This window comes from Leptidea sinapis, chromosome 10 (genome assembly GCF_905404315.1).
Source record: "Leptidea sinapis chromosome 10, ilLepSina1.1, whole genome shotgun sequence".
Taxonomy (NCBI): domain Eukaryota; kingdom Metazoa; phylum Arthropoda; class Insecta; order Lepidoptera; family Pieridae; genus Leptidea; species Leptidea sinapis.
The window spans coordinates 11,997,403-12,016,272 of record NC_066274.1 but is presented as its reverse complement, the minus strand read 5'-3'; the positions used below and the strand labels follow the sequence as shown (position 1 = coordinate 12,016,272).

The following is an 18,870-nucleotide window of genomic DNA, read 5'->3' as shown; positions in this document are numbered from 1 at the left end:
ATTTAGTAGCATTCACAATATCACCTCCACCATGTTGTTACTATAATTATCGTTGTATTAGATTGCCTTAACTATTATAAACAAGGCTTGTTCTGTTTTTTTTTTCTTTCACGAATCACGTACGAAGGTCAATGTATGCCATAAAATTATGTGCTAATATATTATTTAATTGTACTACCAAATCGTGTTTTGCAAAAGATATTAATAAATACTTTTTTATCGGACCGAAGATCTAGCATCTATGGTCATACAATAAAGAAATAAATAATAGTCTTTGAAACATGAAGAACACGAAATACTACTTTTATGGGAAATTGTACTATTTATGTTTGAAGATGAAGATTATATAAATACTTAGCTTGACTTAAAAATGAAGACTTGGCTGTATGGGCTTTTGACCCCTTTGCCGTTCCAGATGGACGAACAGAACCAAAAAAAAAAGTCTATAGTCTTTGACGTACTCTGTTTTTGTTAAACTAAGGGCTCTTACTGAATTTTAGTGATCTTTATTAGTCAGAATCTTAGATTAAGGATTGGTCTCCGCTGCGCTTTAACTAGATACTGCACTACGTAAGAACAATAGTTTTTTTATTACGGCAACTATTAGATGCTTGTGTGTGTGGCATCTTGACACTCAATGTACAACAACATACGCTTCGTGTTATTTTACATTGAAATTAATAAAATGCAAAATTATATTTATCATACTTATATTATAATCCCACTATACTAATATTATAAATGTGAAAGTACCTCTGTCTGTAGGCCTATAACTCTGTTGCTTATATACCGAATTATAAAAAAATAAACAAGACCTTCAAAAGTCTCACGGAGCTGAAATAGGATTCGCGTGTTCCTAAACTGTTAAAGGATGCGGTAACTCGAAGTTACGAATTTGTACGTTATAAATACACGTAGCGAGAGACGCGGTAATTACATGGCGAGAAGATTCGTTTTAGTATTTGTGTTCCCATAATGTATTGTAATGATTAAAAATCAAACCCAAAATTGAAGTAGTTCATTTTTTTATTTTATTACTAAATAATAAAATACTAAAGTAATAAAAAAATTTTTGGAGTGTAAATAGTAGATGCAACCGATTCTCAGACCTACCAAATTTATCGTACTACAATTATTGTAAGTATTGATCCATTGCCATCTTGCAACACTATAGCGGATTTGTGGATGGAACAGAATAATATAAAAATCGCGATACAAAAATAGGGGTTGATCTTAGAGGGTTGAAAATTTAGAGTTATATGTATTTTTTAATGTTGTATCTCTAAATAGCTTATTTATTGTTATAAGCAATGGGGTTGCTCATTTTTCGCAAGTTAAACCATCATAAATACTTATATAATAATAAAATTTGAAAATTATAAGTTTTTTTGAAGAAAAGTATTTTTTGACATTCATAACTGTCATTTCCGTTAAAATATGACGAAGTGTTATCTTTGGCACACAGACTACATCTGGGAAACTCAGTAAGCCCTATGGTGTGTTTGTTTAAACTGTAATAAGGACTGCATTTGGAACTTAACCCTTTACTTTACTTAATTATAAATCTTCCCCAAGTATATTTGCATTTTAAAAATTGCTTCCTAGGTATATAGACTATTAAATGTTCCGACAAAAAAATAATGTTTCATCGAATGTTTGGTTCTCACGCACGATATTACAATATTTACATTTGAATTGGAGATGACAAATTGAATTTTAAAATGTTCTCCATCGCGAAGTTTGAACATCCCTAAGGATTGTTTTAATGAACTTTTTTTTAAATAAAAACATAATGAAAATCGATCAATCACAGAAAGTTGCAGCAATTTATCATCTCGTCTGTATGTTAGTCTTATTACAAATCCCGCGTCACTTGAAGGGTTCGTAAGTAAGACATTGTATAAATTAAGATTAAACGGTTTTACATTTTTTGTTGTACTTTATAATAATTAATACTTATATCTTATATCTTTAAACGAGCAATTCTTGTATATATATGTATACAATCAGAAACGGCTCCAACGATTTTCATAAAATTTAGTATACAGGGGAATTCGGGGGCGATAAATCGATCTAGCTAGGTTTCAATTTAAAAAAAATGTAGGTAGTTTTATCCGTTTTTTATGAGGAACAGCTTAACTGTAGAATACAATGGTAAATTTCGCCACAATTTTAAGATTATAAAAGCTCAGATGGGAGCTCAGGGGTGATCCGGAAAGCAAGAGACCCCGGTTCGAATCTGGTTGTCCTATTAGTTTTTTTTTCAAGTTTTGTACATTCTTAAAAATCCTAGCAAGGCTTGGTCGTCCGGATATTATTATTGATACGATAAAATGTCTAACTGCGTGACTAAGAATTAGCCGTGTTAGGTTTGGTTTTATTAAAGTAAGGGACATTTTTATTTTAAGCATAGAGCACATAGAACACGGTTAGTTAAATAGCAATTTACATATTATTATTATTATGCTGTTATCGGAAAAGTAGGCACGTCGTACTTAGTTTTACTGTAATTTCGAGAGGTATAAATATAGTATCTATTCACATGACTTCTACATCACTTTTATAATACTTTATTACATATAATATTAGGTATCTATGTTCTTAAGTATAATACCTACTACTCGGCTAAGTAAGTAAGTCTTTTGTGGGGTGATGTATATGCTTTTGCAACAAGATCCCAGAAAATGTTCAAAACAAAATTATTACGATTTTTAAAAGAATTGTTAATTAACGTATGTGTGATAAAGGTTACTATAACATAAATGACTTTCTTAATGATAACACAGATTGGGATTGGTGCGACCGTCCTCAGGCTATTAAATAATAAGTTTAACTGTACAATATTACTTTCTAACCCTGTAACCATTTTTATGAAAAAAAACAAATCCCGCTGAGTTTGTTGCTCCCGTTCTTCTCAGGTCTGAGGCATTCTTTTGGAATGGGTGGTAGTTTTTGACTTTCGATGAGTGATATAAAAATATTTGAATAATCTTGACTATTAGTTATCTCTTATTGGTTTCATTCCCATATAGTCACTATTCAATCTCTGGCCATGTAATTGATATAAAATATATTTAAGGATTCAATCTATAAATCGTACCTACAGTTTGGAAACATGAATAAAAAAATCCGAACTTTACGAAAAAAAACTAAATAGACCCTTAGTACGGCGTGAACACTTATCGAGCGATATATTTTTGATACACTTTATATTTTTAATATATACGTTTAGTAAACAATAAATACCAGTGGGAGGCTCCTTTGCACCGGATGCCGGCTAGATTTTGGGCACCATAACGGCGCCTATTTCTGCCGTGAAGCAGTAATGTGTAAGCATTACTGTGTTTCGGTCTAAAGGGCGCCGTAGCTAGTGAAATTACTGGGCAAATGAGACTGGACAACTTATGTCTCAAGGTGACGAGCGCAGTTGTAGTGCCGCTCAGAATTTTTGGGTTTTTAAATAATCCTGAGCGGCACTGCATTGTAATGGGCAGAGCATATCAATTACCATCAGCTGAACGTCCTGCTCCCTCTCGTCCCTTATTTTCATTCACGTCATTTTTCCCTCTTCCTGATTTCCTGCTTTCGCTATAAGCTCAGTGAATAAATTTCAATAATTTGAAATAAAATTATATTTTATAATATAAAAATATACACGCTATTTTAACTGTAGGCACTACATCAACACGCAGGTATATAGGTAATATTACAAATACGATTATTAACTCAGTGAGTTTCTTGCTACAGTTTTATATCAGTGTAATGACATCATTGTATTCACTTTCGCAGCAACTGAAACTTGAGTAACGAGCCAAGACGCTTTGCTTTATTTTTTTGTACAAAGATTTTCTGACTTTAATGATTGCTCCAGATTGCCTTTTTGGGCAAACCTTAATGATGCCTTTTACACTCGCGTGTGCACGAGGGCTTATAACGGTCATTATGTGAGAGCGGAGTATATAGGCTGCGCAGTGAACGATACATCGCTCGGCGGGCTTCGGACAAGTGAAGGGCTGTCATACAAGCCACATCGAATATTTCTCACCGAACGCATTCACGTGTAAAGAAAATCATATTTGGTGCAGCGAAAAAAGTGTCATAATGTACGTTGAGTAAAAAACATGATTTTACATTAGCGTTGTTGATAGTCGGATTTTGCCAGTCATTTTGGTAATCAATCAAACGGTGCGACGACTCAATCTGACTTGGAGCCCTTTCTGAACTCATCGCCCTCTACACCTATCTACCTGCGGCCCCCTTTGTAAACATATTGTATTGCAAAATAACAAGACCAATATTTTTATAAGCTTCAAATATCATAACATGTGAGTTACAGATATCGAAATTGAGTATAAATTGAAATTAATTCTTACTGTCATAAGCTTCCAACGAAACTATAAATTAATGATAATTTAGAGAATTTTTGATTTTCTAATATAGGTTTATTAATTTCAGTACTAGGTACATTATGCTTAAGCCTACTTAGGTAGGTACAACGACGTAGTGATAAAATTTTAGTTTTTAAGTTTGAATACAATAATCATGAAGGATTTTGTATTTGTTCTTTTTTTGAAGTTGCAATCCATAAACATGATTAAAATAAAGAGTCCAATTACTTGCTTCAATCTACTCGAACATACAAACTTCTGGAAACTTCAAGTTGACAGGTAACATGAAAGAAAAGCCAATTACCCCAACCCGAGCGATATACTTATAACTGTATCGTTTTTATAATTTCGACAATGATTCCATTTCGCGGTATTTCTTATGTTTTATATATTATATTATGTGTAACATAAAGTTGCATGATTTGACATGGTTACTTTAAAAAAACGTGTTAACGCTACTTTAAGTAAAGAGAGCTTATTATGTTACTTATTCAGATGACGCGCAAGTATGTTTGTCCGTCTATTTAATTTATTAGGTCTATGTAATGTAGGTAAGTAGAGTTAGGTATATGTTGTTTAAACAGAGCGATAGACGCAGCGTCGCTTGGCGAAGCGTGAATTTTCCACGTTCGATTTCAGGTTCATATAACGCTACATGATTACTATTACTTTCAAATATTACGTACTATTCTGTAATGTTCACGTAATCACTGAAGTTAGCTAGCTATACATAATTAGGACTAACGTAACATTGCATTTACTTCGACCACTAGCAACAACAACGATTATACACAATAATATTTAAGACAGCGTGCTTATAATATTAATATTTAATATTAACTTTCACTTAGTTTTAATTCCATCTATGAGTGACAGTAAAGCTGGACACAAATGGCATTACGTAAGGCGGAGATCGTCATTGTTTCAATATTGAAACTGTCACAGCGTTCGCTTATTTAATGTCAATCCTTGATATAATCGCGGGCAGCTGTGATGCTGGTATTAGGTACTCTTGCGACTAACAAACTTGGTACTGCCATTGTTTCTGCTCGTCTAGGCGCAGCTACTGATTGAGATAAAAATATCAAGGTAGAAACATTGAAAACTCGTATATAATTTGAGATAGATCTGCTGCAGAATGCGTTGGTTGCTGCGCAGAGTAAGATTGTATATTCGTGATTGAGAGGCTCTCTGGTAGGTGTGCGTTAAGCCGCGTCACGCTATGTCCGAGGCCCTGCACTTTACAATCTGACATTTCCTTTCGACATTTAAGCAGATTAGTGTTACACGCGACTTCGGATGTTAATCCGACGCCGGACGGATCGCGGGAGTTGCTACGATTTAATCGACGGTTAAGCGGTAAACGACCGCCTCCGATAGTGCAATCAATGTTGCTAATACTTATCTCCGCGTAAGTAACTCTTATCTTAACTAAGTTTTAAATCTTAATGTAAACGAAGGTTATTTTCTTTTAGAAACAGTAATTACTCGTATAGTCGTCAGGGTGACGGCCTTACCTCAATGTTAAATAAGAAATAAAATTGCACCCGCGCTACTCAACATTACATACATTCTTAATATCCTATTAAAGTTTATGTTAATTACTAGTAGAAAGTTTAAATGGTAAACAGTTTTCAGGTCTTCGATAAACTTTAAAATCGCAGCAACATACGATGATGAATTTATAATATAGCCCAAATTTAGCTATAGCCGTATCTGTTGTTTATAAAAAATAAACTAAGCACAGTCTATAGAAATTTTGATGGCCCAAATTGGCTACTGGTTTATTTATAATACAATAAAAAGTGGGTCTTCGCGATATTCGATCTATTCAATGAAACAATTCTGTCCTGCACAGATACCTACATCGTAGGCAGTACACCCACAGTCCCGTTCAGAATTTATGTCGAAATCGACATTCAATGCGGAGAACATATTTTGCAGCGAATAAGCTGGGCGTTAAAATAACTAGTGCACTTTACAAACAGACGTATCCGTATCAGATATGGCGAATCGAGAGGACATTATTCGTGCTATCGATAATGCTCAACGGTGAGCGAAATAGGCTTAGTACGCACTGAACGTAAATAATTGTCATAAGGCAGATAGGGCTCTGATGGATGGGCGCTGGTAACGAGGCCGCGAGCCGAGAGCCCAGACGCACAAAAAGCGATGGAACAGCAGAGTTGAGTGAAGCGACTTACGCGTCAGCTATTACTTAACTATTTGCAGTGCACGCGCTGTTTACACGAAGCATTCGATAAGCGAATGATGAGAACACACATAACGCGGTTACGGACTCCGATACGCGCTATTTAGATCCGTGCCCAGGTTACCGTAACGTTACATTCAAACTTTGATTATCACGCCAGACTTACTACTTTTTCCGTAATGTTAATACTTAATGTTTTGCCTAGAAGTTTCCATTAATCCAAAAATGTCGATTTCCCTTTACGCGGATATTTGTTTTAAATATGAATGAATACACAATCTGTAGAATTTAAGTAACCTAGGGAAGGTTGAAATTTATTGAAAATAAAAACTATTTCAGCAAGACCATATAAAAAAAAGGTATGCTTTAAGTGTTGCAACTCTGCGCTCTAATATGTATTACGATATATTGTTACGTTAAACAAAAGTTTCCATCGGTCTGCTTAAGTAAAAATGTTAATTAGAAAAATAATCTAAATTATAAACATGCCCTTTGAATAAATTAGCCATTGGATAGCGTGGGTTATGAGACAGATATATGTAACTATTTAAATATATAGTGACGAAATGTTAATGGTTGTCAGAGCGTGGCAATAGTTGCTCGTGGATTGGGCGTATGTGACACGACGTACGACGTACGAGGGAGAAAGCGTGCTTGATCAGATAACTGAGATTGTCAACCGAACTCTGGCAGAAAGGGGGTCGAGTGTCGATACACGCCGTTAATTAATTGACGGTCCGAGAAGCAAAGATAACTGGTCCGAGAGACCAAAACTTGTGAAAGGTACCAGATATGTTTTAAACAAACGATTACATACTTTGGCATCATACTATTTTAGACAGAAATAATTAAGTTATAATCCCTACTAATATTATAATATGTGAATGTAAGTTTGTTTGATACGCTTTCGACCGATTCTGATGAAATTTAGTACGGAGATAGACAAGAGATTGGAAAAGGACATAGGCTACCTCTATTGACGAAAAAATAAAAGGGGGGGTTGAAATAGGAGATGGAAGTTTGTACGGGAATTCGTCATTTTCGGAGATAAAACAACGAAACTTTGTATTTAGGCACTTGATAAGTAGTTATTTATATACATTAGTTCGAGTATTTTTGAAAATTTGACCTACATGGGGATGGAATAGGATATTTAAGTTCGTTGGAAATACTATTAAAGAGACGGTGTACAATGACAAATGATATCCACAATATCATAGGAGAGCGCCACCAGCAGCGGAAAGAGCAGTTTGTATGTATATTATATTTAAAGTATCCTAAAAAAATAAAAGGCTGCCTAAAGTAACTATTCATTAATTCGTAACGTTAAATCAAGTTCTTTCAAAGTTCGTTCGTTGTTTACGTGGTAAGCGTTTGACAACAAACGTAACAGTTCGTATCTCAGAGGTAGCATTAGAAGGAAATCATGATGAAGAAATTAACAATGAAACCAACCCTGACTCGTCAACTGAAGTTCAGCTTTATGATAACCGTTTTAGCTCTACAGGAGCAACATTTAGTAAACATCCGACATCGTCTGTACTCTCCAGGTGTGGCCCTAACCGATAGCAAATTTTTCCACGATTAGGAAAAATTTTACATGATAAAAATCATCTTGTCAAGAGGTCTTCTGCGAAGGCATAACCTTCCCGTGAAATGGCAGAAATCTATTGACAACAAAGTACATACTTTGATTAAATAAATATATTTCATGTTACAAAAATTAATATTAAAACTAATAATGTAACAGTAATTACTAATTTTAAATTGTGGCTTCTGTTTGTAAATATCGAAGAGGAAATAGAAGTAATTTTTATCAGAGGTGCCTTAAAAAGCATTTATGTTAAAATAAATTTATTTATTTTGGAAACAAACATAGAATAGGAACACATTAATAAAACTCAACCAATAACAGTTCACAATGTAACAAAAATACATATATCAAAGTTAAGAGAGAATATGCAAAACATAATTGAATGTATAAAATTAGTAAGACAAAGAACTAACAAATTAAATAAAACATTAAAGATAGTAATTAAAAAATAAATAACGTACATCATTAAATTCGAAGATATATCAATATATAATATCAAAGATATACTGTTAACCAATTACCCAAAGCTCAAAGATAGACGATAGGTAAGTGGTATAATTAATAGTATGCCGATATCCGAACCAGATTTAATAATGTAAACCAGCCTTATTTCTGTGATTTAAGTCAGATACAGATAACTGAGGTCCACAAAAGCGCTTACCTAATTTAAAATAAATCAACTGTGTTTTATAGGTTTCCAAGCAATGACTGTTAAAGCAGTTATTTAATCGAGACAAAACAATGTATCTTTGTCAAACATTCAACAAACCATATTGTACATTATCAATTGAAACTTTAAAATAGGCAGTAAATCACTGAAACAGCTTCTAGACGGACTGTGAATTAGTTGTAAATGCTTTATGAATCATTAGCACCTTAACAACTTTGTTACCTGAAAATATATGTTGAAATATTATTGTACTAGCCGTTTCCGTCCGCTTCGCTGGGAAAATTTTAAAAGGAAATAAATTAAATTTTATTCATCTTATTACCAATACAATAAAAAAAATAGTAGCCATAAAACATCTAGGATAAATTTCGCATCGAATGGTGGTAGTTTCATGTCGATACGATCAGTGGTTTAGGCGTGAAAGAGCCTCAAACAAAGACCATTTTCATTGTATATGAAGATTGGGGCTACATAAGATACCATAGATAAATATTAAATACCATAATATTTGACAACATGTTCCATAAAATATAATTATATCGATCAAAGATGCGTTTGAAATATAGTGAAGTTGATCCAACAACAGTTACACATGCATTATTTATATTTTCGTATATAACTAAATTCTCATAAAACAGTAAATATTTATATTTATTACAGCCATGTCAGTATAGGTGGGGTTCACCGTTATCATTTTATACATGGGTTATCTATTAGTATGCGTAGTTCCGTTCGGTTTTAGCCTTGCCCGATCGCCGGAGAAAGCCGCTGTCCCGATTACAAAGTCGAAGCGATATGCCGACACTAATTACTCATAAATTCATTGATTCATGACAGAATTACGTGTTTATGCCAGCCTTAACATCGTCATAATAACCTCGCAGTATTAAGTGCATAATAAAAATTAAAATCTACGGTTGTTGTTCAAACATTAGATTATCGACTTTTGTTGTAAAGTAATTTATTCAATTTGATTCCTGTGCATCTAAATAAAACTATATATATTAGTTATGGGTTTATTGCTTTCAAACCTTTTATTTCAGTAAAGATATATTTTATTAATATTTAAATAGATCAGTCAATAAATTTTGCATGTAATTACGTTTGTATAAACGTTGAAATATAATATGCAAGAGGTAATGTAATATTTAACAGATAAACGATGGTCGTAGATGCTGCACGTTGCTCGACAGATGTACAAATCATCAATCACAGACGATTGAAGGTGCTTTCTCGTCGTTATCCCTATATGGTGGTGCACCACACCCGGCCAAGCGCGAGCCAGTTCTTTTGCACTTCGTTTTCTAACTTGCCCATAGAAATCGTCTGAGCAGCATATTTCACGTGCCGATGACGAACGCATATGGACACTCGAAGAGCTTTCTGAAACATCCCACTAATCCTATTATTATATACTAAATTAAGATGTTCAACATACCGACGTAATAACAAACGATTAAGTTAATAACCAAGAATGCACTGAATACAGCGCAACAAGAAACGCACAAATCTGTTGAGAAATCGCAATTTTGTTTACAGACATATCTGTGACGTAAATAAATAGTTAGAAAGTTTAAGGGTTGAGTTGGAATGGTTTTAATTTATATTTCGATATCATTGTTGCAGAGTGTTGTAATGTTAATGTTCCGCGAGGAGAAATCACCCGAAGATGAAATCAAGGCGTGGCAGTTCTGGCACGGCAGACAACATTCTGTTAAACAACGGATACTGGACGCTGGTAAGTGCTTACTTGTATTTGTAAACAAATGTTTTTCGTTAAGTTGTTCTAAAAACAAATTTATTTTATATTTTGCAAAGCTTTTTCACACTACGAGTATGTTAATTTGTCTTTGGTGGTAGCAATGATTTGATTTACTTGTTCTTATTTCTTTTTTTTAACGTCTTCCATCAATGAATTTCAACAGGTTAGTTATCCATCTAATAATATATTTATTACGCTCAAACGCAAAGATTTCTAAACAATTTATCTCCTCTTAGATCCAAATAGTAACAATTCTGAAATTTAAATATCTGAAGTATTGATTATAGTTCCAGACTTTGATGTCGAACCCAGGGCACGTAGTTAGACGGTAGCTAATACAAGTGTTTGCGTAATCAACATTTTTATTTAAACCGAAGCGGTCGTCGCTCGAGGCGAGATACGTCGGGCTTGCGTGCGAACCACGCGGCAGTCGCAGACACGCAGATCCTAATTACCTGCTGCGGGCAAATAGCTGCGAAGACGCGTCCGGCCGCCCCTCTTGCTGCGACCATCTACCCACCATTATATGTCGTTAGGACATTTGCATAAATTGCCGGCCCACCTCGGCCGATGCACCTATCAATCCACCAACTAAAAATAAACCCTACAACACTACGGCGCCACCGCGAGCCAAGCGCATCATAGTGCGGCACCAGATTACTTCCATCTCATAACGATGCGTTTTACATTAACTTAATTAGAGATATAAAATAGAATGTACCTTTCTGAGAGCCGGAGTTAAATAAAACGATGTAATAGAGATAGCCGACTCTACATTTATTAACCGTATGACTGAGTAACAGGAAATCGTAAAAATTCGTGAGAAATCTTAGTGGAAGCGACTGCGCACCTGTCGCCGAGGTGCACTAACATTGGAAAATATAATGATTATCCAGCACTGGCGAGTGATAACACAGATTGCTTGCAGACGCTGTCTAAAATTAAGTGCGTGGTTGTAGGCAAGTGTACAATATAGTCGCGAACACAGATAATTACAACGATGCTATCGCGGCTCGCCTTCATTTGCATGTTAATTGTCCTATGAGCCTTCGTCCACGCCGTTTATGTTCAAATTCGAGTCCTATGAGAAGCGATTTTGCTATATATAATGTATTTATATTATGTTGACTCTTTTTTTCATTCAAAAATATTAAATTGTATTCCGCGAATCATCCTAATGTTATAATTAATTCAGTAATTATCAATTAATTTGCATGGTAATTTGTGTAATTATGTATTATTGAAACCGCACAACGAAATATTATAATATTGCGTCATCCGCAGAATGGCTTGCTTATTAATCGTCCGGACGTTTATTGAAATGAACGGCGTTGATATATGACACTTATTCAATCCAACATTTGCTTAGAACATTTGTAATGAGTGACCGCAAGCAGTGCCTATAAATTTTATCTCAAGGAAAATAAAAAACACTGAAGTCATTAGTTCGCGCGGCGGTCCAAGTTTAATGTCAAGGTTTTTCGCTTATCTCGATGTTACCCAAGTTTTATTTTTACGTTTTTGACGTATAAAAAATTGATAAACTGGAGTTAACTTTAAATACAAAACTAGTGTTCATACTTTTTTCTGTAGTTAAATTTTTCTATGATAGAAACACAATGTTTACTTTAGGCCTTATAGCATTGGGCTCATGTTGAATATTAAAACTTGAGTGATTGGTGTTCTTTTCTTTTTATGCTCAGCTGATGGTAATTGATACGCCCTGTCCATTACAATGCAGTGCTGCTCGGGATTCCTTAAAAACCCAAAATTTCTAAGCGGACAAATACGACCTTGAGATAGAAGATGTTAAGTTTCATTTGCTCAATAATTTCACTAGCTGCAGCGGCCTTCAGACAGAAACACAGTAATCTTTACACATTACTGCTTCACGGCAGATATAGGCGCCGTTGTGGTACCCATAATCTAGCCGGCATCCTGGCAAAGGAGCCTTCCACTCTCTGTGGGGATAATCACCACCGATGACACCAATTAAGAAGGCTTATGATACAGGCGAAGCAACACGATTGTTAAAGAATATTATTGGCATACTTTTACACAAATTATCTTGCCCCAAACTAGGCATACTAGTGGCACGAGACAACGATATAATTAATACAATATACATACTTAAACATACATATAAACATCGATGACTAGGAAACAAACATTCATATTAGTCATATAAATGTATGCACCTACCGGGATTCGAACCCGGGACCTCTAGCTCAGTAGACAGGGTCACTAACCACTGGGCTATGGGCTATAATAGTTAGGTATGGTCTGAAGGGCGACATCGGACACCTGTGCGTCGCGTGTGAAAGCGATATTGTAGGACCGCAGTACTGCCTGCGAGGAGGGCAATGCGGAGGGGAGACGGGAGTCGCAACGCACCGAGACTACGCACAATAAGTTCTCCGATTACGGCCGAGTCTCCTTATATCGCGTGTCGAGCGGTAGTTCCGACGAAAAACGCTTCCCGCACTTACTCGCACTCTGCTAAATGGTTTAACATTTGCTATGCATCACTGATCCTTGATTAGTCTGTGTCGTTCGCTTCGTCTTGGGAACGTGATATCTTAGATAATTTATACGTCTACATAGAGTAACTTGCTGTTAGATAACCGATAAAAATACGCCAGGAATTTTAGTTTATTGTGTCTATTTTTTTCGACGTTTTCACAGCTGTCATAGTCAATCGAGACTTATAAATGATCTAAGTATGATATATTTAAACATTCTCTTTGACAACATTATGATATATATAAATCAATTTGGTTTGCGAATCCTAGTTAATATTTACTTTGTAATAACGCGAGTAATCCATTTAAAGTTTTTTTAGTGTATTAAAATACCTGTACCTAATGAAAATTTAAATTGATTGTTGCTTTAATTTAGGCCCTAGTTAAGTTTCGCGTGCTCTATAGTTACTGAATGCATGGTCAAATTCAAATATCTATATTTATTTAGAATAAAATTTAATCGCTTATTGCACGTATAAAACTAAAACCCATTCGAGAATTTATGCCCTTTATGCTTTGAGTAAAAAGGGGGGTAATACATATGGCGAGCTTCTTTTTTTTAAACTTTCATTACAATCAATTAAGAATGTATTGTATATTTATAATGTTAAGCCAGTTAATTAAATTAAAAAAATTAAATTAATGAAAAAGCCTCGCAGATGGATCTGTTTTGTTGCACTCAGGGTGAATTCACGAGAGTAGCGTTAAAATTAATAATTAAATTAATAAAAAATAAGTATTTAGTTCTTAAATAGTCTGAGAGCGGTTGCTCCATTCCCAATCTGTGGTATTATTAAGAAAGTCATTTATGTTATAGTTATCTTAACCACAAAAACGTGTTTTAACAATCCTGTTACATTTCGTAACTCATTTATTTCGTAAATTTGCTGGGATCAATCAAAAATTTACTTAGTCGACTTAACCGAGTAGAAGGCATAACAAGTTTATGTTTGTCCCTGGTGTTTAAATTATGATTATCATCATTTTTAGAAAATTCGCTAAATTGCCTGTGTACATACATACCATTATCAACAATATTTTGAGATGCAACACTTAAAACGAATCACGGATGAAATTCGAAGGGACGATTAAATAACGCTTTTTTCGCAACAGTTAATTTTTAAATATGTTTTGTTCCTAAAATGAATTTTATTCAAATATATAAAGAATAAAATTATTCAATTATGACTATTTATAGCCATAATAATTATATACTTTATTGATTTTTTATCTTAGCGTGATTTTATATTGACAATATAAAAATTTAATTTAGTTTAACAAGATCGTTAATATTTAAATCACAATTAATCATTTTTATTACCGCAACATTAAAACCATTATATTGGACCATAACATACTACATATAGTAGCGAAATTGCCTTGATGTTTTCTGATAAGTTATAAATATGTAATAAGTATGTTTATTTTAAATTTACATAACTTAAGGAAATCAAGGTAACATATAAACCAAGTAGAGTATAATAATATGTTAATTAAAATCTGATTAATCGTACCAATATAAGTATTATAAAAATATTCGTATGTGATTGTTTTTAAAGCTATTTGTTTCCGGGCGGTTGTAATGTACTTAAAATAGAATACTGGGTTAGCTCTTTTATTTTGCTGCTAAATACTATCTCAAAAGGGTTGTCTTAAAAAAATTACGCACATCCATTCACAACATAAGAGTAATAAAAAAATACTTATTTGATAATCTTGTACCAGCCAAAATACAAATACCGATTTGCAATTGAACGAATCGGTACACTACCCGCGCCGGCATGAGCGGGGCGCCGCTCTCCTCTGCAAAGCGTATCCTATCGCCGCTGTAACTAGTGCCTCAGTTGAGTCACTATGTAATTTATTACACTATGATATAACTATAAATAGAACAACTAAGTATTCATATTTCTAAAATATTATGTGAGTGAGCAGCATGGATACTATAAGTATACGATAAATAACCAAAAGTATTTGTGGTCATATTTGTCTTGTCCTTTGGTTACCTTGAAACTAGAACATGTTTAATCGAAGATGTGTAAGATTTAATTCCATATATTAATTCGATCCCAGGGCGATATAATCCCTGATATAATTAAAGAAGGAGGAGTGATCATCTATCAACAAGTAGCTAAGCCTCATGCTCGTGCAACATTTTATGTATATGTGTGTATATGTTACCGGCCAAACCCGATTTTAGGACAAACTAGTTTTTCCTAAGACAAATCAGTTCATCCTTTAGGCGATTGGATTAGCTGGTACAGACTAGATTTAACTAGATTTTCCTATCGGCTATTTGAACAAATCATATGTTATATGATAACATATTATAAATATCATCAAAGTCAAAGTCAAATAAACTTTATTCAATTAGGCTTGAACTAGGCGCTTTTAAATCGTCACTACAAATATTTCTTTTAAATGACTGAATTTAGCACATGTTCGTAAAAAGTTGAGCTCATGAGAATACCCTACAAAAAACTCAACGGCCACTCTTTTCAATCAAATAGAATAATTTACAATATACATAACAAATGAGTTTGTCGGGTGCTGCATCCAATATATGAATCGTGTTTAAATAACTTACATTATTTCATAAAAGGTAATAAAGAATTTATTTAAAAACAAAATAACAAGGAATTCATAGAACAAATAGGTACTCTTCTATGCCCATTCCAATTCACTTTGCTATTGTCTATACCTCCCTACTCTGTGGTATTACTGAAGGACTCCACGTTATGTTTACCAAACTTACTCCACATTCTCTACTTACAAAAAGTGCACTCTTTTGGTAGGTGGCCATAACTCGGTCTTAGTTATTTTCATACGCAAAAGGAAATTAGTAAGTTAGTAAGTCTGAATAGTAGAAATAACTGTAGGGGAGCCTGGAGTCACAATTAACAAAACATATATTTTCAGTTGTAGCTTAAAGGTATTCACAATTAAGACTTGATTTTTTTTTTTGCTTTATTCATTGGTATTGGTATAGGTATTGTGTAATTATCCCAAAACAAACATAATAAAAACGATTCCGTAGATAGAAAACCGCTTTTAGAATAACAAAAAAAGTAATCACTATATTATTCTTGTAAAAATCAAAAAAATCGTGAACCTTAAAATGATCGTTACCTGCTTAAAAATGTCGACCGGCACATAACTCACTAAAAAGAGGCGCGAGGCAACTCATCGATACTGTGCGCTATCTAAATGTTAAATTAAGATACGCACTGGAGATGCAAGTAAGTACATTTTTTGAGAAATTTGCTTGGTTAATACCTCTGTTTATTGTAGCCCCGGTCTCCCCTATGTACAGAGTTCGTTCAGAGTTGTACTGCCGTCCCATTTCTGCCACAGAGTAGTGCACTTGTATTGTTGTTCCGGTTTGAAGGGTACCGGAATAATTACATCAGACATCCATCTTAAGTCCATATTCTAGAAACCGTCTCAACATGTTATCCACATTCAAGTGTGTTTTCTCACTGTGGATAAAAGAGACAACAATACCCTTAATCATGGATTGCTTGGATTATCGTCCTAGGTCGTTTTATGTTCAGTTATAAAGATGATATTGTCATTGTTATGGCTCATCGACGGCTGATTTTTGTATTAATTCGCAATCCTAAATCGGCCAACCAAGATTTATATTTTAATAATTTTCTTCCTGGTCATAATAGTCTTCAAGTGATCCATGCACTCGTTTGTTCTCTTAATCCCATAAATATATGTTCTTTGACAGTGACAGATCGAACATTGTCTATGGCATGCGCGCGAATGTCGACCCACGCCGTGTCCGCTACCACGCACTTGCGCCTCCCGACCATTACTCACCACCGCTGCCTGTCCACTAAATGTACTCCATGTAATTCAAACGCAATAAACATCTCCAACAGAATACCTACAACCTCACTTATTTACATCCGAGTATGATTTAACAACACCTACCTACGATAAAATTTAGAAGTCGTTAATGTGGGTAGATAGCTTAGTATGAGACTTAATAGCTGTTTATAGCGATTCTGTTCAACTTCCTGAACTTAATTAAGGAAGACAACGTGATTTTACGTTTCAATGTTATGATTATTTATTGTTTTTTATAGCTGCATTTGTCCCGCGGTAATGGATGCGAGCTTTTTCGTTTTCGCGGTTAATTTGTATTCGGACGAAATCTTGTGTGGTCCTATCAATATGCTTAAGAATATAAAACAGTAAAAACGGACATATTAAATTAATTATTATTTACACAAATGGTCACAGTTATTACACAATGACCTTAAACTTTGCACATTACTTTCCTATTTCTTTTTCTCAAAAGTCAAGAATTAAGGGCACGCTGAAAGCTATTATGAGAACTAACTATCCTTGAAAAGTGCAATGCACAGCTAAACATTATTTATTCAAACAAAACAAATCTTATTACTATATTTACAATAAAATCATTACATTAAATTAAAACTATCATTACGGGCAGGCGTACCAAGAATACTGGCAGCATTTCCACGTTGGATAGCTAGGCTGCCGTTAAAAGAAATTGCTGCCAGCGCTTGGGTTCCCAGTAGTCCCTATTGAGGCGAAAAGATAGTACTTTGAATAAGTATGCACAGCTCATGTACGAATCATACTATTAACTAAGGAATAAAGATTAGTTAATACGTATCAGATATCAATCTCAATTTAGGTTTTAATTTTTGCGTGTAAATCGAAATCATTTTCTTATGTGACCCTAGTTATTCCATTCACCTTCTTACCAGTGGCTTCTTCGCACAGGATGCCGGCTAGTTTATGGGTACCACAACGGGCGCCTATTTCAGCTGTGAACCAGTAATGTGTAAGCATTACTGTGTTTCGGTCTGAAGGGCGCGGTACCTAGTGGAATTACTGGGCAAATGAGACTTTACATGTTATGTCTCAAGGTGACGAGCGCAATTGTAGTAATGGGCAAGGCGTATCAATTACTATCAGCTGAACGTCCTGATCGTCTCAACCCTTATTTTTATAAAAAAAAAACATAAGATATCAGAGGAAATCCCGCCATGATCGCTTCAGCCGTGACAACGATAAGGGAATCAATCCAACGAACACTAGTCATAATTTTAAAATTGTTTTAAATATCATTGCATTTAGGGAAAGCTGACTTTCTGACTGATTCAAGAAGAATATTAAAAGAACAATCAAATCAACAGACGGTTTGAAACATGTATGTAAAAATGAATCAAATTAGTTTTCCATGTAGTTAGTTAAGTACTAATCATAAGTGATAGATGAAAACAGGTGCCGGATACTATAAGCGAGATAAATATTAAAAGTTATGAATTTAAATTGTTATGAATATTACTCAGGCTTAGGAGAATCTGTAAAGGAAACTGTAATTCTCGATCGATAGTATCACGTGATTATTCACGCCCAGCAAATAAATTTCCGTCGTCGATGACGTATTATGCGGTGATATCTTAATCGAAATCTACACAAGCATTACAGTCCACTTAGCCGAGGGTGATTAATGAGGATGTGGTTTTGTTACAGACACGAAGAACAGCATCGGCCTGGCCGGTTGTATCGAAGAAATAGCCCACAACGCCATTGCGGTCTACTGGAACCCACTCGAGAGCGCTGCTAAGGTAACACTTACATCCATTTGTAAAACTTCGTGTCGAAGTATTTACCTCCAGGCACACAATGATACGGCTGGGGTTGTATTCAAATTCAAATAGTTTCACTCACTTCT

At 34.5% G+C, this 18,870-nt stretch overlaps 1 protein-coding gene across 1 annotated transcript in view; it reads left to right on the top strand.

Annotated features, from left to right (window-relative positions):
* The window catches only part of LOC126966385 (protein grainyhead), a 95,285-nt gene that overhangs the window by 65,073 nt on the left and 11,342 nt on the right, over positions 1-18,870 (top strand). The window contains exons 7-8 of the mRNA XM_050810378.1: positions 10,491-10,602; positions 18,669-18,763. Coding sequence (XP_050666335.1) covers positions 10,491-10,602; positions 18,669-18,763 — 207 coding nt within the window. The remainder of the gene's footprint in view (positions 1-10,490; positions 10,603-18,668; positions 18,764-18,870) is intronic.